Here is a 22,992-nt window from a genome sequence, read left to right on the forward strand (position 1 = left end):
GAGTCAACGGGAGAGCGCTCGGGGGTCGATTTATCCCATCTAGATTAGACTCGATAAATCAACCCCCGCTGGATCGATCGCTGCCCGCTGATCCGGCGGTAGTATAGACATACCCCAAGTGATTAATATTTTTTTAACTATGATCCTTCTGGACCTTCAAAAAATAGAAGCAAAAGTGAAGTGCACTGTGTGTGTTGTTCAGTCACAGTCAGTTCATGAAGAATTTAAAATACAGAACTGTTCTGCTTATATCAATACAACTTAGAACATATGTAGAATTTTAGAATAGATGGCTTTTTAAAAAATGCCTTCTGTTGCAACTACATACTTTGAAATGACTGTTATTTGGAGCTGATGTTTATCCATATTTATTTCCCTCATAATAAAGATATACGCTTGTCACAAAGATATCGGTGTTGCTTATGTGAGTCCCAGTACTTCAGTTGGATCTACCCAGGTGAACCCTGATGCTTGCATGGGACCCTGTTAAAGTCATTGGCGTTCTACATGGGTGCAAGGTTCTGCCTTTGTGCATACAGTTACAGGACTTGGGGATGCACTAACGTTTTTGGCATAGGCTAGCAGTTGTTAATAAAGTTCTAATCAATTTAACTCTCATACAGTAAAGTGGTGGTGTATGCTCTTGGTTTATATTTGTTTAACCAGAAATACTGCAGTATTTGCTAATCCCCCCTCTAAATTTCCTCATTTCCCTTCATCATACTTTTCAGGAATATTTTTCAAAATACATATATTGTAGTGATTCTTATCAACATTGTCAAGCTCTTTAACAGGAAAAAAATATGCAAAAATATCACTGCATCAAAATGTTTTAACTACTGAAGTTTCAATAGTGTTTTCCTGTTATTAACACTAACAAATCATTTGTATTTGTTTTATAAAGCTTTTTACATTTTTTTAATTATATAGATAAGAGAGGATGCCTTCAACACAAAAGCCAATGCGCTATGGACATACAGAAGGCCACACGGATGTCTGCTTTGATGACACTGGAAGGTAAATTATTGAAACTAGGGCTTATTTCAGTAGTTCATGTGTCTGCAAGCAATGCCATTGATATTGCAAAACTAGACAGGGTGAGAGAAGAGTGATGAGAATGTTCACCGGCCTTGCAAAACTCTCGTATGAAGAGATGTTGAAAAGATTGGGATTGTTTACCTTAGAAAGGAACTGAGCAATAGAGGACATGATAAAAGTGTATTAAAATAATGAACGGTATAGAGAAGGTAGATCAAGAGCTTCTGCTCTCTGTGTCTCATAGCATGAGAACAAGGGGACATTCAATGAAATTGAAAGGTGGGAAATTGAAAAACGATAAATAGAATACTTTTTCACAAATGTGCAATTAAACTATGGAACTCATTGCCATAGGAAGTCATTGAGGCCAAGATCTTAACAAGGTTCAAAAAGTTATTGGATATTTATATATTTTTATCATCATTAATTAGGACAGCTCCCGATATTCATATCAAGAATATCTGGAGTTGTCCTAATTAATGATGATACAAATTTTGGAAGGGATATCAAACCTCATGCTTCAGGCTTTAAACCAACCTCTGAATCTTAGAGGTCAAGATGAGATATAATGTGAAGGACAGATTATCCCACGTCTTCTATGGTTCTTACACCTTTCTATAAAACATCTAGTATTGACCATTGCCAGAGATAGGATACTGGACTAGATGGACTTTGGGTCTGATCCAGTGTGGCAATTCCTATGTTCCTGTGACTTTCCTGAAAGTTGGTTATAATTTACATTCTGATGCCTCAATCATGCAATGACTTACACATTAAATCAACTTTACACCCATGAGTAGTCCCATAGGTTGAAGTAGAAATGGGGCAGTGCGAGGAAAAGTGTTATGTATATATAGACATTGGAAATCCAAAATGTAGCTGCATAGGTCCAGCTATTGGCTTGCTATCTTTCAGGGTTCTCTTTGGTATAGATCTTGGACTATGTTATTGAAGTTGAAAGGATATAAACCAAACAGTCTCCATTAACTTGAATCTACAAAAAACTCAAGCAGCAAGCGTTAAGTGTGTTAAGGATCTGTTCCATAGCCAACTGAGGTCATTTGAAAGACTATTATTGTCTTCAGTGGGCTTTGGATCAGACCTTATGTGAAGATTTAGCCAGATAACTTTAATCTTCCCAACAAAAAAATGTGTTCATTTAGAGTTGGAATTTCTTAAGTGTGTTTATCACAAGTCAAATGCTAAAAACCAAGGAAATCAGAATTGCAGCCTACAAGCATTAGCCCGCTACCTTTATCACACTCCATTCCACTAACACCCTCAGTAACATGATCAGCTGCTGCTCTGCAATACTATGGATCTCAGCATGCACGCATCAAAGAACTGAAAACTGCATAGAAACACACAACTCCTACGTTCCAGTGCTACTTATTTAATTATAATTGTAAGAGTACAAGTGTACTATCCAGTTGCAGGGAAAAGAATGCAAAGTTCGGTCACATACTCAATTTCTTACTGAATTAAAAATGCAAACTTCTTATATTAACATGACTTTAAAATAATCAGCTCAACTATATGGTACACACAGCTAAACAAAAGCATACATACTCATTTTACACATATATATATTATGTTATACAACAAAGTAACAAACAGGTCAGGCTAAAGGTGGTGAGAAGTAGGCTATGCCTACACTTAAAACATTACAGCAGTTCAGCTACTGTGCTGCAACTGCGCTGCTGTAGTGTTGAGTGCAGGCACTCAATACAGCAACGGGAGGGGTTCTCCCATTGCTGTAGTTAATCCACCTCCCTGAGAGGCAGTAGCTAGATCAAAGGAAGAATTCTTCTGTCAATCTAGCACTGTTTACACCAGCGGTTAGGTTTGCATAGCTATCTCTCAGAGGTGTAGATTTTTAATAACCGTGAGAGACATAGCTATGCTGAGGTCTACTAAAAGTGAAGTGTGATAATGCTGCTGAATTGAAATTGAGCCCTGTTCTACACTACAGAGTTAGATCGATGCAAGGCAGCTTACATCAACCTAACTATATAAGTGTCTACACTAAAATTTTACTCCCTCCAATGTAACTCACTGCTACACCGACTTAATAATTGCATCTCCACGAGAGGTGTAGAATCAATGTTGATGTAGTTAGGTTGATGCAGTATCAGTGTAGACAGTGCGTTGTTTACATTGATGTCATTGGCTTTCAGAAGCCATCCCACAATGCCCACAGTGAGGAGTTCAGTTGGTGCAAGCACTACTGGTGACGGATGTGCACCACCAACACATGGAGCAAAGTGTAGACATGTACAAGCGATGTAATTACTGCAGTGACTGTATGCCAATATAAGTTAGGTCAACTTAATTTTGTTGCGTAGACGTAGTCTGTGTGTGTTAAAAAAGGGTATCAGGGTCAGAATGGCATGGGAATTGATCTACCAACAAAGAACCAAAACCACAAAAGGACAAAATACAAAAAATGATTGACAGACGTTATAAAACCTTTGCATTACTTAGCCAGCATGACTGATAGCAAATACAAATGTCATAGTCTGAGGTAAGGACACTAAGAGGAAGCTGAAGTGTTGCTGATATAACAGAATCCTGAAATCATTCCTGTTTTTCTAATATTTAAAATTGGAGGTTCAGATTTCTGCTCCAAATCTCTGTTGTTAAAGAAGGTTGTGTAACAATTTGTTGCATCAAAGTTGTAGAAGTGAAATCATGAACGACAGGAGAGTTGAATTCAGAATCTTGACAGTTTTTAAAAGGCCTGCCCTCCTGTACAGCCATCTCAGCTTCAATCAGGTGTGTTTAACACATTTGGATTAGGTCAAAACTTTGTGACAGGATAGGGGGCAGATTCTCAGAGGCACAAAGGGCAGTTGGGTGCCCAACTTCTAGTGAAAGTCAGTGCAAGATGGGATCCTAACTTTCCTTTGTGCTGTTGAAAATTTCCTCCTAGATGCTGAAAAATGAATTGGCTGGTTAGTGTCTGAGTATCTAAGGGCAGATACAAAAGAGGGATGGGCATACCTAGTTAGTAGACTTATACTCAATTATTGTGTTATGCTAGCAGAATTACAAGTTTTTCATGTTGTATAATATGAGTGTCTTTCTCATATTGTTTGAAGAATAAATACACTTATAAAATGTGTTTCATTTAATAAAAATGTGAATTTTTAAACATTTCCCCCCATATTTTGGGCTGAGGAAAATCAAAATAACCCTGCTATACACAAATGTAAATAATATTATTTTCTTAACAGCTGTATTGTAACTTGTGGCAGTGATGGAGATGTTAGGATCTGGCAAAACCTGGATGATGATGATCCTAAGTCCATTAATGTGGGAGAAAAAGCATATTCATTTGCTTTAAAGGTATTAGTATAACATTTCCTATGAAATGTGCAATGCGGGTGCTGATATATACCTTGATCCTGCAAAATCTTCCTCATGTCCTTAACTGTATGCATGTGAACTCAATAGGACTGCTGACTTGCATAAAGTTAAGCATGTGTTGGAAATATTTGCAGGACTGGAGCTAGAATGGTATTGGATTTAGCAAACTTGATTTAATGTTACACATAAAACTCATTGCGTTAACTTACATAACATAGACTACTGTATTTGTTGAAAGCTAACTTTTTTTCTTAATGTTGTCACAGACACATCTTACATGATATTAAAAGGATCTGTCTTAATCATACAATCATAGAAATGTGGGGCTGGAAGGGACCTTGAGAGATCAACAGCTGCAGGCCCTGGCACTGTGGTAGGACCAAATAAACCTAGACCATCCCTGACAGGTGTTTGTCTAACCTGTTCTTAAAAGCCTGCAGTGATGGGGATTCCACAACCTTGGTTGGAAGCCTATTTCTGAGCTTAACTACCCTTATAATTAGAAAGTTTCTCCTAATATCTAACCTAAATCTTTCTTGTTACAGATTAAGCCCATTACTTCTTGTCCTACCTTCAGTGGGCATGAACACTTGATCCCCTTCCTCTTTGGAACAGCCCTTAACATATCAGATTCCCCCCTCAATCTTCTTTTTTCAAGACTAACCGTGCCCAGCTTTTTTAATGTTTCCTCATAGGTCAGGTTTTGTTAACCTTTTGTAATTTTTGTTGCTGTCCTCTGGACTCTCTCCAATTTATCCACATCTTTCTTAAAGTGTGGTGCCCAGAACTGGACTCACTACTGCAGCTGAGGCCTCATCTGTGCTGAGTAGAGTAATTACTTCCTGTATCTTATGTGAATGCACCCCAGAATATTAGCCTTTTTTGCAACTGCATCACATTGTTGACTCATGCAATTTGTGATCCACAATAACTCCCAAAAAGAAAAGGAGTACTTGTGGCACCTTAGAGACTAACCAGTTTATCTGAGCATAAGCTTTTGTGAGCTACAGCTCACTTCATCGGATGCAGTCTCTAAGGTGCCACAAGTACTCCTTTTCTTTTTGCTAATACAGACTAACACGGCTGTTACTCTGAAATAACTCCCAGATCCTTTTCAGCAGTGCAGTACTACCACCAAGCCAGTTATTTCCCATTTTGTAGTTGTGCATTTTATTTTTCTTTTCTAAGTGAAGTGTTTTGCACTTGTCTTTATTGAATTTCAACTTGTTGATTTCAGAGCAATTCTGTAATTTGTCAAGGTCATTTTGGATTCTAATCCTGTCCTCTAGTGTGTTTGCAACCCCTTGCAGCTTGGTGTCATCTGCAAATTTTATAAGCATTCTCTCCATTCCATTATCGAAGTCATTAATGAAAATATTGAATAATACTAGACCCTACACTGACCCCTGCAGGACCCACTAGATACACCTTCCCAGTTTGACAGTGGACCATTGATAGCTATTCTTTGAGTATGGTCTTTTAACCAGTTGTGCACACATCTTATAGTAATTTCATCTAGAGCACATTTCCTTAGTTTGCTTATGTTACAGTTCCACATGACATTCTCATAAGTCTTACTGAAATCAAGATATATCATGTCTACTGCTTCCCCCCCATCCACTAGGCCACTAAGATTGTCAAAGAAGGAAATTAGATTGGTTTGGAATGATTTGTTTTTGACAAATCCATGTGGCTATGCTTTATAACCCTATTATTCTCTAAGTGCTTACAAATTGATTGTTTAATAATTTGTTCCAGTATCTCTCCAGGTGTCAAAGTTAGGCTGACTAGTCTATAATTCTCTGGGTCCACTTTGTTCCCATTTTTAAAGATAGGTATTATGTTTGCCCTTCTCCAGTCCTGCGGGACCTCACCTGTCATCCGTGAGTTGTCAAAGATAATTGCTAATGGTTCCAAGATTGCTTCAGCTAGTTCCCCAATTACCCTAGGATGAATTTAATCAGGCTCTGCCGACTTGAATATATTTAACTTATCTAAATATTCTTTAACCTGTTCTTTCCCTTTTTGGCTTGCATTCCTTCCCCCCTTCTATTTTTATTAATTCTGAGTATCTTGTCACCATTAACCTTTTTAGCGAAGCCTGAAGCAAAATAGGCATTAAACAGCTCAGTCTTCTTGATGTTGTCACTTATTAGCTCTCCTTCCCTACCAAGTAGAGGACCTACGCTTTCCCTTGTCTTTCTTTTGCTCCTTTTAAAGAACCTTTCTTTATTGCGTTTTATGTCCCTTGCTAGGTGTAACTCATTTTGTGCCTTAGACTTTCTGATTTTGTCCCCACGTGCTTGTGCTATACTTTTGTACTCCTCCTTAGCAATTCATTCATGTTTCCACTTTTTGTAGAATTCCTTTTTGATTTTCAGGTAATTAAAGCACTCCTGATGGAGCCATATTGGTGTCTTACTATTCTTCCTATCTTTTCTTTGCTTTAGAATAGTTTGCAGTTGTGCCTTGCATAAACTGCAAAAGTGACTGACCTCCACCAATGTGTTTAGGTGAAGGTATTAAAGCCATTAAAAATTGATCAATTTACTTTAAATATCATTTTACCCCCACATCTACTGACATCTGTTCCCAAAAGAGAGATTAATGTTGAATCACTAGAAACATCTAATTGGTTGAACATGTCTATCTGGTTTATAGTTTAGATAAATCATTCAAGAACTTTAAAATGCTTTAGAGTATATTGATTTGACCATTTATTCCTTACCCCATTCAGTGGGGTAAAGAAGTACAGAAGTTTTCCTCATGCTGAGTTTCTCTAACGTACATATCTATCACTTCACATCAGGATATTCTGACTTCATGATTTTAAACTCTCTTAGAGAAACTGAAACAGCAAATTATTTTTATTTTTAATCTACAGTGTAATTTAATTATGATGCTCAGACTTTGTAGTGGTCATTTGGCTATATGGATCAAAAATTACATTCCAGAAGTCATTTCCTAGTGGTACAGATAACTCTGCCCTTGCTAATCAGTGGGTGTCTGGCTTTAAAGATTTTTGGGTATCCAGAAGATGATTCTCTGACCTTTTCAAAGGTAAGAGAGAAATTGAGTCTTGAATCCTTCTTCCACTGCAAATAATAGTAGTTTGTGGGAGTGATGATTAGAACCTATTCTAGTAATCTAACTGATCTGCTCTAGCATTAAAGTGCCTAATATAACTTGCTGTATCTATCCCTCATGAAGGAAGTTCACATTTTTTATAAATATATAGATGGAATGATTATTTGGATATGATCATTAAAATAAGGATGAGTTACATCACTTCTTATAACAGGCGTCAACTGTACATCATTAATGCATCTTTTGAAAACTTCACATATTTGTGTTGACAATTTTCATAGTAATTCCTTTGTCTGAAGCTATTCTTATGCTACATTAAAATGTATTACATAAATACTTTGAGTTTTGTTTGTTTTTGTATAAAATCTGAAATGTCCTCTCATTTTACAGCATCTTTTGAAAATGAGAAAATGATCCCAGGAGTTTGTAATTAATCTTCAAATAGAAAACAGTGTTTGTGGCATACAAGTTTGCAGTGATACATGCATTTTTGAAAAATAAATCTGCTATTAAATTTTGGTAACTTTTTGGGGGGAATGAATAAGCAATTATTGATGTGTACTTAAAAAAATGACTACATTTGAATATATAAGCAAAAACTCAATGTTACAAAGAAAAATTCACTAAAACAGGAAAATTTTGAGGAATACTGATTTTATTTTTTTGGATTAAATAGCCCACTGCTTTCAAAGATGTATGTCTGAGTTTCTTAGCATGAGTTTCAAAAACGTTTTCCAAGACTTAATTCCAGTAATTTTGTTTTAAAAATTAGATGTAATTCTTAATTCACTCATAAATAATTTATCTTTAAGGAAAAAAAGTTTTTAAATTGAAGTAGGTCTGAATCAGTTAAGTACAGTCTGATTGATATCTCTTAACACACATTAGATTATCTAGTCTGAGTGTTGCTGCATGTATATTTTTTGTAATATTTATATTTATGAACATAAACTTTGTGTAACTCTGCTTTTGGAGAAAAATATGCATGGCAGCTGTAATTATGTATTTTATATAGCCTGTAACTTAAATTATTTGTCGAACCTGCTGCCACACATACGTGAAGAGGGATGATACATTTTCACCTTAACAATAGATCTTTTCTATAAACATAAAAGATTGCCATGGCACTTGACCATATATTAATTTGGAATTCTGAATAGGGAATATTGGAAAGATTAATGTGACGGTCTTCTGGTTTGTATTTCTGCAAACTGGCCATTTGTTAAACTATGGCTGACAAACCATCAAGCTTTCCTTAATGGCATTTAGTCTGTGATATTTGGGACAAGGGCGCCCTCTCATGATCATGTGGCACATAAAAACCAAATACAGGCAGTTCTCGACTTTATGACAAACGGCACTTACGATGTTTATAAATTGTCATTGTGTTTCAACTTTACGACGCTTGATCGGACACTGTTCCTATGGGAAATTCGAGTTAAGATGTTTTCAATTTAAGACACGATTTTCAGGATCTGATTGTATCGTAAGTCCAAGGACTTGCCTGTATATTTTGATTAAACTTTTTATGTTGGGAAGTGCGCTTTTTTCCTCTCTATCAAAACCCTGAGAATCCTCCTTGTTTTCCTGCTTCATACTCTCCACAGTTAAGGCCTAATAATCCCCTTCTTCCTGGTGAAGAAGATTGAATGGATCTCATTAGACCTCATTAGTGCCATTCCTGGACTCTCACGCTCATTATTTTAGGAAAGACACAAGGCTCTAAGGCCCTGATCCTGTAAAGACCTATTTACATGCGTAACTATGCATTGTGATTAGTCCCATTGAAGCCAGTGGGGCTGCTCACAGAGCAAATATTTAAGCATGTGAATACATCTTTACAGGATTGGGGCCTAAAGGAGTAACTTGTTTAAATAGCTTAAGACAGTGATTCTCGACCTTTCCAGATTACTGCATGCCTTTCAGGAGTCTAATTTGTCTTCACCTCACTTAAAAACTACAAAAGTGTCACAACACAGCACACTATTACTGAAAAATTGCGTATTTTCTCATTTGTCTATATGAAATTTTAGTTTGTACTGACTTCTCTAGTGCTTTTTATGTAGCCTGTTGTAAAACTAGGCAAATGTCGAGAGTTGATGTACCCCCAGAAGACCCCTGCGTACCCCAAGGGGCATGTGTACCCCTGGTTGAGAACCACTGGTTTAAGGAAGATGGTTAAGTAATATTATTAAATTAAAAGTGTGGAGGGTTGTACTTGTTAATTGAAAATTTTCTTCTCGGTTTCTGTTAAGTTTTTTTTTGTGGCGGGGGGGGGGAGAGAGGGAAGAGGAAGAAATGTAGCTGGAAGAACATTTCCCAGCTGCTGCTCCTTTTTAAAACCAGAAGGTCTTGTGGAACTACTCAAGATTATATATGGAAAGAACTGGCTTTCTGTTCCTTGGACCAAAATATTTTTCTTTAATCCACGAATTCCAGAGTTTATTTGTTTCATTTGTAGAATGGAAGACTGGTTACTGCAGTATCTAACAATACCGTCCAGATTCATACGTTCCCTGAAGGAGCTCCTGATGGCATCCTGACTCGTTTCACCACGAATGCAAACCATGTTGTCTTTAACAGGGATGGTACTAAAATTGCTGCTGGATCCAGGTAATTTGATCTTGATGCAGGAGAAGTCAATAGCCACACTAAATGTGGAACATTAGCGACTTCCTGGGATGTGACTTTTGTTCGCAATGCCATCTAATTAATCTGCATTTTGTGAAGGTTTTACAATGCCTCAAAAGGTCGTCATAGAAGAAAAAAGTCAAATGGAGGAGGCCACTGAGAAAAACTTTCATGGGATAGGTTGGGGCCACATAAATAACTGCCCCACAACATCAGGTTTCCAGATGTAATTTATATTCTTCAGGCACTTACTTTGTGACGGCACAAGGGTTCACCCATATGGTGCTCATTTCAGGATCAGGGCTTTAGTTATTAACTTTGTATTAAGAATCACAGTATTGTTAACAGTTTAGGGACCCAGTACTGCAAACGCTAATGCCCATGAATAAATTAAGCATGTGAATGTTTGTTGGATTGGGACATTATTTTCTAGCGTAATATATTGTCATCCCTCTGCAGAGCAGTAGTAAATGTTGGGTGCAGGATTATACCCCCGGCCCCTGAGGAGGAGAAAGGAGCGATGCAAAGTCTAGTTAATATCTTGGGCAACTTGTTTATTTTACACTATATACACAAGTTCTTTAACAGAGGTGGTAAAACATTAATTTTAGACAAAATGCCAATTCCCAGTTTCCAGAGAGCAGCTCTGCCCCAGTAATTGACTCTAGTTAGATTAAAGCAGAGAACATTCTCCTGCTGCTTGCAACAGCTTTCCTGAAAAGAAAATTATCACAGATCTAACAAAAATACAGTATTTTTTCAGACCAAGCAGTCCTTCCACACTAAGAACTTGTAAGACTTTAACAGTGCCACCTGGAGATTTCTGCCATAATTGTGTTGAGAGAGAGGGTGACATACAAAAAAAAGGGAATGCAAATAAATTGTTTTTATTTTAATTGTCACAAGTCTCTGAAGTATTACTTGAAGTCTAGAACTTTGTGAGTTGACAGTACATTCCACTTAAATGCAGAACATATGGATAAAGCCCGGCAAATCCGCGGGTATCTGCTTTATATCTTTGGACCATTTCTGTGGATACCAGCGTGGATGCAGATACAAATTTTGTATCCGTGCAGGGCTCTGACCGTAAGGACGGGCGAGCAGCTGTGAGGAACTGCAGCGTGGATCTTCCACCTGCCCTGGTCGGGAGGCCTGGGGGCAGGGACGGGGTCAGGATCTGCTCAGGCCCCCCACCCAGGGCAGGTGGAGGGTCCACCGTGACTCCCTACAGCCGCCAGTGCATCTCTTCCCGATCAGGCTCTGGAGGAGGGTGGTTCACCTCGAAGCCTCAGTCTGCACCCCCGTGTAGAGCCCTGCAAATCCGTGGATATTTGCAGATATCCACAGATAATTTTTGCGGTTCGCAGATCAGATGTGGATACACACTTGTGTATCCACACAGAGCTCTACATATGGACTGTTTCAAAGGCTTACCTGATCTATTTGGAAATATTTATGTAGTTTGTTTAAAAGGTAAATTTCGTCAACTGTTCTGTTTTAAAGTTGCAGGGCATGTTATAAGATACTAAAATAGTAGTAATATGGAAATGAATGAATACAATTTATACACTTCTTGCTATGGCTATTTTTTGTGTTAGACTAAAATATTCAGGGCTTGTCTACATAATGTGGCAAAGCGCTCCAGAGGGGTGTAACGTGGCAAAGCGCTCCAGATGAGCTCTGTAACATGTTATGCCCTAACTGCCCTGTGTATACTTTGCAGTGGTTCTCAAACTAGTGCTGCCGCTTGTTCCAGGAAAGCACCTGGAGTTCCGGGCCGGTTTGTTTACCTGCCGTGTCCGCAGGTTCGGCCGATCGCGGCTCCCACTGGCCGCGGTTCGCCGCTCCAGGCCAATGGGGGCTGCGGGAAGCGGTGCGGGCCGAGGGACGTGCTGGCCGCCCTTCCCGCAGCCCCCATTGGCCTGGAGCGGCGAACCGCAGCCAGTGGGAGCCGCGATCGGCCGAACCTGCGGACGCGGCAGGTAAACAAACCCGTCTGGCCTGCCAGGGGCTTTCCCTGTACAAGCGGCAGACCGGCTTTGAGAACCACTGCTCTAAAGGGTACCTAGTTTGCGATAACAGGGACTACTTTGTCCCCTTTAATGCAAACTAGGTACCTTTTAGAGTGTGCCAGTGGGGTCTATGCTGGGCAGCTAGGGCTCAACACCTTAGAACATTCTACAAATCACACCCCTTAAAGTGCTTGCCATACAGTGTAGACAAGCCCTTAGTATCTTGCAGAAACTGTGGCTGTGATCCTGAAAAGAGTTGATTATGCTTAAAACTGCAGGATTGAGGCCGAAGGTTAGATTTATTTAATGAATATGTAGATTGCAACTCTCTAGTGCTATTAAGATATTTTTTGGGAAGTGCATTATAATCCTGATCTTAAGTGGTTCATATGTCAACCATAAAAATGTACTCCAAACTGAATTTGAGCCTCAGATGTCTCTAACTAGTATTCTATTTTTTCACACATCAGAAACCTCAATTCAAGTACTTTTAAATTTTACATTATTTTTTAAGTGTGTGGGAGAGTGCTGGGTGAAGATACTATTGTGGGGCCTAGTATGGCTTAAAAGTTGATAGTATTCTTAATTATGGACTAAATTGAGTCATAATATTGAAAAAATCCAAATATTTGAAAATTAGCTAATGCATTATTTACGTGAAATATTTTAAAGTTTCATAATGATTTTTAGCAAACAAGCTTAATATGCATATGTAGCAGCTATTTAACAAGATAAGTCAATCAGTTGTGGTACTGATAAAATATAAATCTCTACCTTTCAACAGCCAAAGTACAGATTTAGGTGATATTAATCTAAAATTACATAATAATATAGTTATTAATATGGGGTGGGTGGGTGTGATTATGACACATATATGATTTCTTACTAAAGCATTCCATTTCCTCTTTAATTTAGGGGGAAAGTTATTCTATTCTGCTATTGATGGCCTGCTCTTGTTGAAGTAAATGGCAAGACTTCCATTTTCACATAGATTCTACAGTGATAAGTGTGATTAAAAAAGCACCCTATCCATCAATGATCAATAAGATAGAACTCACATTTACTTCAATCAAAGCAGAATACTGCCTGTCAGTATTAAAGTAATATGGTTAATTAAGTATATTGCTCTCATCCACAGTGATTTTATGGTCAAAGTTGTGGAGGTGACCGATAGCAGCCAACAGAAAACATTCCGAGGACATGATGCCCCTGTCCTAAGTCTGTCTTTTGATCCCCAAGATGCTTTTCTGGTAAAAAAATTTCCTGTCACTTTCTACCTTGTACTTTTTCCTCCAGCAGTTCATATTTTATGTTTCTTATGGGATCTTAAATCATAAAATGGTCCACAGGCACAGAGGACATGGTTTTTATTTCATTTGTCTACTGAGTACAGCCTATCAAAAGGGTCATGTGAATATCAAACTGTCACCAATAACCTTAGCTTTATTTTCCTACACGTACATTCTCAATGTGAAATTTTTATATTGTCCTTACTGCTGAGGGGAGAAGTTGATCCACTAACATAATTTAAAACAAACTGTTGATTTAAAAAAAAATTACATCTAATTTTAAGTATTTCATTGTGAAGAATTTGTAAATACAGAAGGGTTGGAATGAACAAGGGTTTCATATATTTTCAAACAAGATGATTTATATTTTATTTAATATCAAAAATATAAATCATATAAAATTTATTGTGAGTTTGTTTAAAGGCTGTTCATCTAGTGTATGTCTATATTGCTGGCTGTACACCTCCTAAACTTCTAATTGTAGCATGACTTTTGCTACTTTTACTGTGAATTGTTGATGACATTTTAAAAACTACTTTTTCTTATATAGACATCAGCAAGCTGTGATGGGTCTGTCAGAGTATGGAAAATCTCAGATCAGGTAAAATGCTAATCTTCTGGAGTTAAACTTTAGATTTTACTGTGTGTATTTTACAAAAGAATGATCTTAACTAAAATAATGCATTTTGTCTTTTGATGTGTCAGAATGGGTGTATTGGCAATAAATGGAAAAGATAAATATTTTAAAAATCCTAATACAGGTGAAAAATTTGCAGATTTAATGCTAACAATAGCTCATAATAATGTAGTTCTCCAGAGTTAGGGCCCAGTCCTGCAGAGTTGTGTCTAGAATTACTTTTGCTTAAATCCCATTGACTCTACAATGGGACTCCAAATGGGAGTAATTTATACATGGGCTGATTGCAGGATTGAGTAGTATCCTTGTGACTTGCTAGTTTTTAAGACAAATACACACCTAAATTGTCAGACCTAGCATTAGAAGTTATGATTGTGGATGCCTTTTGTATAGCAATCCTGGCACTGTAACTTTTCGTATACAATGTTTTGAGATTATAGCTGTGATTTGCATTTCAATGTATAAGCAGTAATATGGGGCACAACAATACAACCCTTTTTGTATCACTGTGGTCAGATCCTGCCTTGACACACACCCTATCCAACCCTATTAAAATCACTGTGGTTTTACAAAGTATTAGTAGGGTAGAATAACCAATCTGATTTGTACCATATTTAATAAAAATGAAAGGTTTGTGCTTGGTCTGAGACTTATATTTTATAAGTAGCTATATTTTTATAGAAATATTTTCACTAAGTTATAAAACCTGGACATGGTTTTTTATAATAATAATAATAAGAAGACAGACTTAATATCATATTTGGGTGAGATATATTACTTCACTTCCACAATTCTAGTATAATTACCTCTTTTCCCTACACTCCACTTTTAAGACTTTCTATTTTTTATAATACAGAAGGATTTTTGCAGTTGCAATCTAGAGAACCTAGTCCCTAAATATTCTGTTTTCAGACATGCGTGACAAGCTGGCCGCTGCTGCAGAAGTGTAACGATGTGATAAATGCTAAATCAATATGTAGGCTTGCCTGGCAGCCTAAAAGTGGGAAGGTAAGTGATACATTGTTTTGCTGTCTGTATTAGTCCTCTCTCTCTGCGAGTACTTAGCACATTGTTAACAACGGAATTTAAGCCACGCCAATCCATATCCCAACACCAAAAAATAAGAAAAGTGTTTTTGATTAAATTATTTAAAAAAACAAACAAACCCTGGAAATGGATACTTGTTAAAGTACTGTATAGTCAGTGCCAAAGTGACGTTGGCAATACTCCAGCTGTCAGCCTGATACCGTATTATATATTCAAGTTATGCTGAACAGGAAGGAACCCTGTTGGTGGGGAAATAACATCTTTGTACACTACCAGGTATCAAAGTGGTTCAGTCATTCTTTCATGTAAGTAAACTTTATACTGTGAATAATTTCTATTGTATAAATAAACAAGCCTTTTAAATAATAAGTTATTGTATTTTCAACAGAAGAATAAAATTGATTTTAGTGTGAATTAAGAAGTGTTGATTGTTACGTTACAAATAAAATGTATATACAATGTGAAACTTACCCAGCCATGCACACAGCCATAGTAAGGGAGCTTTGGACAGGGAGCTAAGTGAAAGTGGGAGACATGGCAAAACCCCTCTTCCAACTTATGATCTGAAAAAATGGTTGCAACTTTTAAATGCCATGTGGGGTTCCCATCCACTGGATCTGCATAAATGCATTTCCATTGTCCCCTCACAAAGCTTGCCTGAATAATCCATTTCAGGCCATCTTGTTCTGAGGCTTTATGTGGAGTCTCTTTGCCCATGTCCACTATCACTGGTACCAGGAGGCTTAAGTTGTGCAGAAGACCATGTATCACTTTTTTGTGCTGCTTGAATGTCACTTACAGTCCATTAGGTTTGCATGTTGCTTTACAGGTATGCACTTTATATACAATTCTAAAACAGTAACAGTTTTGATTGGCAGAACAATCTATATTGCATTCATATCTTGAAATTTAAACAAATATATTATTTTTCTTATTTAGACATAATGTAAGAAGTACTTTGAACTGCAGTGGTCTATGGGGTGACTGGCAGTAACTTTGTTTTTTTCCTTATTTTTTAATACTCTTTGAATTAGGTGAAATTATCTTGTTTAGGTGTCAAATATTCAAAGATTTATATATAAAATATTATCTAACAGTATAAGTATAAAATATTAATACATCCTATCAAAAGGTTTTATAGATATCAACTTTTGAAGGGGTCCATTGGGGGAAGTTTTATTTATAAGCAGTTGAAAACTATTTATAAATTTTGCTAGCAATTCCAAAGGTCAGAATTTCTGTAATTTTCAGGGGCAGCTGTCAGCCTCTTCACCCTTCTGCCAGAAATAAATGCAGATTAAAATACAAACTGCTGTGCTCAACTATGCTTACTTATGGTTTCTTGAAATTTCCAATACAATTCACAATGTTTTGTCTGTCTTTATTTTATCAATCAACAATGTTGGGATGCTAATTAAGATACTGTGTCAGATTGGCTGTTGTGACAGTTACAACTATAATGTCACTTCTGAATAAAGGAACTACACTGCTTGTTGGCTGCTGTAATTAGCCTTATTTGAATGGGAGGGGACATGTGAAATAAAACTAAAGCTGTTTAACAAAATTTGATTTGTCCTAAATTAACAGATTTTTTCCCCCTGAATAGTTACTAGCAGTTCCAGTTGAGAAAGTTGTTAAACTGTACAGAAGAGAAACTTGGGATAATCAATTTGATCTTTCAGATAATTTCATTACTCAGGTAAGTGCCCTAAATCATAGGTTTGTAAACTTTGTCATAGGGTGAAACACATCCCCTTAGAAATTGTCTCATGGACATGTACCCTCCAGGTCAACTTCCCTCTCATTTGCAATCTTGTTATAGTCCTGTGGAATCTACAGCAGTAGTTTATATAGAATAGTAATATTAGGAAAGTATCTGAAGTGTTTTGAAGTATCCTTGGATGCAATGTGGTAAAAAATCAAGAGGAGAGACAGCACCATGTAACCAGCCAGATCTCTGTGGGTCTGAGTTTGGGAACATCTGTTCCAGATGTTTGTTCCAAATAGATTTAATACAAAGAGAACTGTTAGAAATATTTCTTTGCTTGCTTGCATAATAGAGATTTCATTATTCTACTCTATATTTTGATTAATTAAAATCTGCCTACATAGTAGGAAAATAGCAACTTTGCGATCTCCTGTCTTATAACATCCCATCTTTGGAGATCGCTGGGTAGGAGAATGCAAATTCACCTACATGGTAATTTAGATATATGTGTACCTAGGCCTACAAGAGTCTTGTTATAGTACGCGTGTAAATCACTGGGCGTATCGTCAGTGGAACAGTTCTTAATAGTCTTTCAAATATTAAAATATAAAACAGTCTTTTATGCGTACATAACTCCACCTAAAATGGTTGCTTTCTGCAGTTGCAAAATGCATTTTGCTCCTGTCCACGTGTTGCAGGACATTTGAAAAACTCAGACTTTGTTGCACTTCTTTATAGCATGTAGTGATTGAAAATAAGTACTCTGAATGAAAAGGAATAAAAAACATGCTGATTTTTAAAAAGTGGCTCTTATAAGAGGGTAGCAAAAAATCCTCCCACAGACAGCTGGATATAGTTTGCTAAAAGTTCTTGATCTTTTTCATAGATGTCTATTTTACTATACGGGACCAAGAACATTGTTAGCGCTCAACTAATAGTAATGTCTACTTTCCCTAGACTCTGAGTATTGTGACCTGGTCTCCCTGCGGACAGTATGTAGCAGCTGGAAGTGTCGATGGTTGTATAGCAGTTTGGAATGTGGACACTCAGGAGTGCATGGAGAGGTATTCATTGCTTTCCATAAAATATATAAATGTTTATCTATTGTTTTCACAAAGGGGAGTTTTTTCTTATCCCTTATTTTTAGACTTTGTCCATGTAAATAGATACATAATTTGCTTATAGAAAGCTCTTAAAAAGATATATATTTAGATTTTATAAAAAAATCCACTTTCTCTTGCTCCCTGAGCTGGGAGCAGTAGAGAGGCAGCCCACTCATGGTTAGATTAGTGACTCCCTTTATATGGCCCCACAGTGGGTGGGACGAGGGAGCATGGAGTCTCCTCACTGTTGTACAGCCTGTGAAAGGGATGGTCAGAACTGCAGGCCTTGCACTCAAGGGAACTCAGGGGCTGCCTGAGATGCTTTACCTCTTCCCCTCACCAGGAGCAACTTCCTAGACAGAGGGTGGGAAGTAGGCAAAGCCATGGCATCATCATCATCATCACATATGTACACATAGTGTGCACCATGCTTTCGTCTCAGGGCAACCAGGGAGCTCTGGGAGGTATTCTCTAGCTCACTTTGAGTCAGAATGCCTCCTGGTGATTCTTGTGGGGCAGGGACCTGAGTGTGGGTTTATGAGTAAATACAACTATCTAGCCCACAGTGGATAAGGTGATGCATTTTATTACTCACCTTCATCCTTTGGTTAGTTTATAAAGAGTAGTGTTGTGACAGGCTGTAAGGGGAATATGGCTTTGAGCCTCCCGAAAGGGCAAGAACAGTGGCTCTTGTGATGCATTTCTTCAAGAATGGGATACTTAAATTAGGAGGAGGGGAAATAAAGATTCATCAGGGAGCCAACCACTCTTTCGCCTTTGCCCCAAAGGAGAAAAGGCAGAACCTGATTGTGCTACTGTCTTGTTAGTAAAGTATCTCTGTTCCATAAGTCTGATGAAGTGAGGAGGAGGGAGGGTTTTTGCATGTGAATAAGTCAGATAAGAAACATGATTTATTACTTTTAAAATACATGTTAGGAGCCCAGGAAGATTATATGCCGATGATTCGTAGGAGGACACTTATGTGAGAACAAAGGGAGAGAGGAGACTTAATCCATTTGACATTAGAGGCAAAGGGCTAATTAGTCAAATGTGATTCACGAGAGCGCCATGTGTGCTATTGTAACTGGACAATTCAGCAGGACGTGTCTGCTGGGGAATTATTTTTCTTTTTCCACCTATAGTGGGAAATTATCATTTCATGAATATAATTCTGATTTATTAATTGTTTTAAAACTCAAATTGATTTTTTTCATATGAAAGGAAGAACTTCTAGGTGCTATATTATGAACTTCTGCTAACTTCACTTCAGTTCATAGACTTTGAGGCCAGACGGTACCATCATGATCATCTAGACGAGTGATACTCAGTAGGGGGCCCGCAGGCCCGAAAAAGCTTCCTGTATAACCCGCCAGCTCACCTTAAAAAAATGTTCCGCTGCCTATCATTTGCCTATGATTTCCTTAGTAAGTAATTTACTTGCAGTGCTTAATTTGTCATGAAAGAGGTGCCGGGGACTCAGCCCCAGCAAGTCCTGGCACAAATTAAACACAAATTAAGCGACTGGAGAGGGGCAGCTCCTGGATGGGTGCCCAGCTCTGAAGGCAGCGCTGCAACCAGCAGCAGCACAGAGGTAAGGGTGGTATGGTAGTGTCACTCCTCTGCGCTGCTGCTGACGACGGTGGTGCCTTGAGAGCTGGGCAGCCGGAGAGCGGCAGCTGCTGGCTGGGAGTCCAGAGGTGCGAAGGCTGAGCCCCCGCACAAATTAAGCACTGCTGACTGGATCTTAAGTTCTCGTGATAGCGTTGGCTATGATTGAGCTAGGATGCTGCCCATTTTTTCATTAGGAATGGAAATGGAGCCAAAAATGAATGCTAGTGGGAGTAAACATCGCAAAGTCGATAGCAAAAACCAAGCTTTTAACCCAAACTGGACAGCAGATTTTCCTTTTATTACGCCACCTCATTTAAACGCAAAACCTTTGCACTTAATATGCCAAACCACTGTATCCATCTACAAGGTCATCAATGTGAGGTGACACTTCGAATCAAAGCACAATAACTTCAGCATGGCCTAGCCTCCTGGCAGTGTTGCAAGACGTGACAAAATTGAAAATCTGAAGTCTTCATATCGCACTTCAAATGTCATTCTCACAACATCAGCGACTACAAGAAAAAGCAACAGCTGCTTCTCTTCGGATAATGTTGGTACTAGCTAAAAAGAAAAAGCCTTTCTTGGGTGCCGAGCTTGTGAAGGAGTGCCATTGGAAATGCTGGAGGAGCTTTTTGCTGGAGATAAAAACAAAGATGACAATGTGAACCATGTGAAGCAAATTCCCCTGTCTGATTCCATGGCAATGCAAAGATTGGAGGTAATTTACGAGGGTTGTTTGTCAGCGCTTCTTTCTGATTTAAAAAATGCCAAATACATGTCTCTTGCAGTGGACAAATCAAGCGATTTGAGTGACACTGTTCAGCTATTGCTGTTTGTTAGATTTTATGATGGTGACATTTTCAAGGAAGAATTTTTGTGCTTAAAACCATTAAAATCCTACTCCACAGGAGAGATCATTTTTGAAAAGATAAAAGGCTTTTTTGAAAAAAATGGTTTAGATCTGCAGAAAGTAAATTTGCTTGCTACAGATTGAGGTCCCTCCACGACTGGGAAAGAGAAGGGCTTTGCTTCCTGTTTGGCAGCGACACACCCTTCATTAAATATGCTTCATTGCATCATTCACCAGACTGTCCTATGCGGTAAATTGTCTGGGGACTTGAAAAAAACAGTGGGTATTGTGATGACATTAGTGAACTACATATACACTCAACTTCTAGCTTGCAACATCGTCTTTTTAAACCTTTTTTACAAGACGTTTCAGCTGCATACAGTGACCTGTTGCAGAACAACGACATTCACTGGTTAAGTAGGAGGTGCATGTTAAAGAAGTTTTGTGCACTTCAAAAAGAAATAATCGAATTTCTTTCAAACCACAAGACCAAGGCTTGTGAGTTCCTGGAATTTATAAATGATGTCTCCTCTATGTCACAGGTAACTTTTCTGTGCGATATTATTGGTCACTTGAATTCCCTCAGCTTGCAGCTCCAAGGCCATGCAAGCAGTGTTGGGGATCTGTTTGAAAAAGTGTGTGAATCGTGAAGTCTTTCAGACAGACTTTACAGGAAAGATGCTGCATTTTCCCACATTGTATGTTGTTGTTACAGATGAAACTTCAATGAAAACGATCCAAGAATTCCTAAACAATCTGACTGAAAATTTTAAAATGTGATTTGAAAATTTTAAAATTCCAAAGGATTTGCTTTTATTTATTTTTTATCTGTTTGTTGTTTCTGCGGTCCTTGCCCTTCTAAAGCAAAGAACATTCTTGATTTAATTGATGAAGGTGCCTTTCAATTAGAAATTGTAAGGCTCCAGAGCTCAGATGTCTTGAAGGCAAAATTCAGAGAAGTGGGACTTTGTGATTTCTGGACTTAATATGCTGAGCAGTTTCAGAATAGCCAGAATCTATTCATCTATCTTTTAACAATGTTCGGATCAACGTACCTCTGCGAATCTGGGTTTTCTACCATGAACATTATAAAAAAACAACGCTGCAATTGCCTGACAGATGAGCATCTTCAACAGTGCATGTGCCTTGCCCTGACCTCCTACAAAACACGCTTCATAAAGCTTGCCAGAAATCGTCAATATCACTTCTCCCATTAGAGATTGCCAGAAACACAGGTGATAATCAAAAAGAATGAGGAGTACTTGTGGCACCTTAGAGACTAACAAATTTATTTGAGCATAAGCTTTCGTGGGCTAAAACCCACTTCATTGGCTGCGTGCAGTTTAATGGTGTCCAGTTTGCAAATTAATTCCGATTCAGCTGTTTCTCGTTGGAGTCTGTTTTTGAAGTTTTTTTGTTGTAGTATTGCGAGTTTTAGGTCTGTAATCGGGTGACCAGGGAGACTGAAGTGTTCTCCGACTGGTTTTTGAATGTTATAATTTATGACGTCTGATTTCTGTCCATTTATTCTTTTACATAGAGACTGTCCGGTTTGGCCAATGTACATGGCAGAGGGGCATTGCTGGCACATGATGGCATATATCACATTGGTAGATGTGCAGGTGAACAAGCCTCTGATAGTGTGGCTGATGTGATTAGGTCCTATGATGGTGTCCCCTGAATAGATATGTGGGCAGAGTTGGCAGTGGGCTTTGTTGCAAGGATAGGTTCCTGGGTTAGTGGTTTTGTTGTGTGGTGTATGGTTGCTGGTGAGTATTTGCTTCAGATTGAGGGGCTGTCTGTAAGCAAGGACTGGCCTGTTTCCCAAGATCTGTGAGAGTGAGGGATCGTCCTTCAGGATAGGTTGTAGATCCTTGATGCGCTGGAGAGGTTTTAGTTGGGGGCTGAAGGTGATGGCTAGTGGCATTCTGTTATTTTCTTTGTTGGGCCTGTCCTGTAGTAGGTGACTTCTGGGTACTCTTCTGGCTCTGTCAATCTGTTTCTTCACTTCAGCAGGTGGGTATTGTAGTTGTAAGAACGCTTGATAGAGGTCTTGTAGGCGTTTGTCTCTGTCTGAGGGGTTGGAGCAAATGCTGTTGTATCTTAGAGCTTGGCTGTAGACAATGGATCGTGTGGCATGGTCTGGATGAAAGCTGGAGGCATGTAGCTAAGTATAGCGGTCAGTAGGTTTCCAGTAGAGGGTGGTGTTTATGTGACTATCGCTTATTAGCACTGTAGTGCCCAGGAAGTGGATCTCTTGTGTGGGCTGGTCCAGGCTGAGGTTGATGGTGGGATGGAAATTGTTGAAATCATGGTGGAATTCCTCAAGGGCTTCTTTTCCATGGGTCCAGATGATGAAGATATCATCAATGTAGTGCAAGTAGAGTAGGGGCATTAGGGGACGAGAGCTGAGGAAGCGTTGTTCTTGCGCTACATTATCACTACGAAAGGTTTTTTTTCTCCTGCTGATAATAGCTCACCTTAACTGATCACTCTCATTATAGTGAGTATGGCAACACCCATTTTTTCATGTTGTGTGTGTGTGTGTGTGTGATCTTCCTACTGTATTTTCCACTGCATACATCCGATGAAGTGGGTTTTAGCCCACGA

At 38.4% G+C, this 22,992-nt stretch overlaps 1 protein-coding gene across 3 annotated transcripts in view; it reads left to right on the top strand.

Annotated features, from left to right (window-relative positions):
• The window catches only part of WDHD1 (WD repeat and HMG-box DNA binding protein 1), a 49,782-nt gene that overhangs the window by 1,837 nt on the left and 24,953 nt on the right, over window positions 1-22,992 (top strand). For all 3 annotated transcript variants that reach the window (XM_037901255.2, XM_043547986.1, XM_043547985.1), the window contains exons 2-9: window positions 931-1,017; window positions 4,275-4,386; window positions 9,956-10,107; window positions 13,276-13,387; window positions 13,977-14,027; window positions 14,976-15,071; window positions 16,717-16,809; window positions 17,776-17,882. In XM_037901255.2, the coding sequence (XP_037757183.1) occupies window positions 941-1,017; window positions 4,275-4,386; window positions 9,956-10,107; window positions 13,276-13,387; window positions 13,977-14,027; window positions 14,976-15,071; window positions 16,717-16,809; window positions 17,776-17,882 (800 nt within the window). In that variant the 5' untranslated portion in view covers window positions 931-940. The remainder of the gene's footprint in view (window positions 1-930; window positions 1,018-4,274; window positions 4,387-9,955; window positions 10,108-13,275; window positions 13,388-13,976; window positions 14,028-14,975; window positions 15,072-16,716; window positions 16,810-17,775; window positions 17,883-22,992) is intronic.

The sequence above is a fragment of the Chelonia mydas genome, chromosome 6, assembly GCF_015237465.2.
Source record: "Chelonia mydas isolate rCheMyd1 chromosome 6, rCheMyd1.pri.v2, whole genome shotgun sequence".
NCBI lineage: Eukaryota > Metazoa > Chordata > Testudines > Cheloniidae > Chelonia > Chelonia mydas.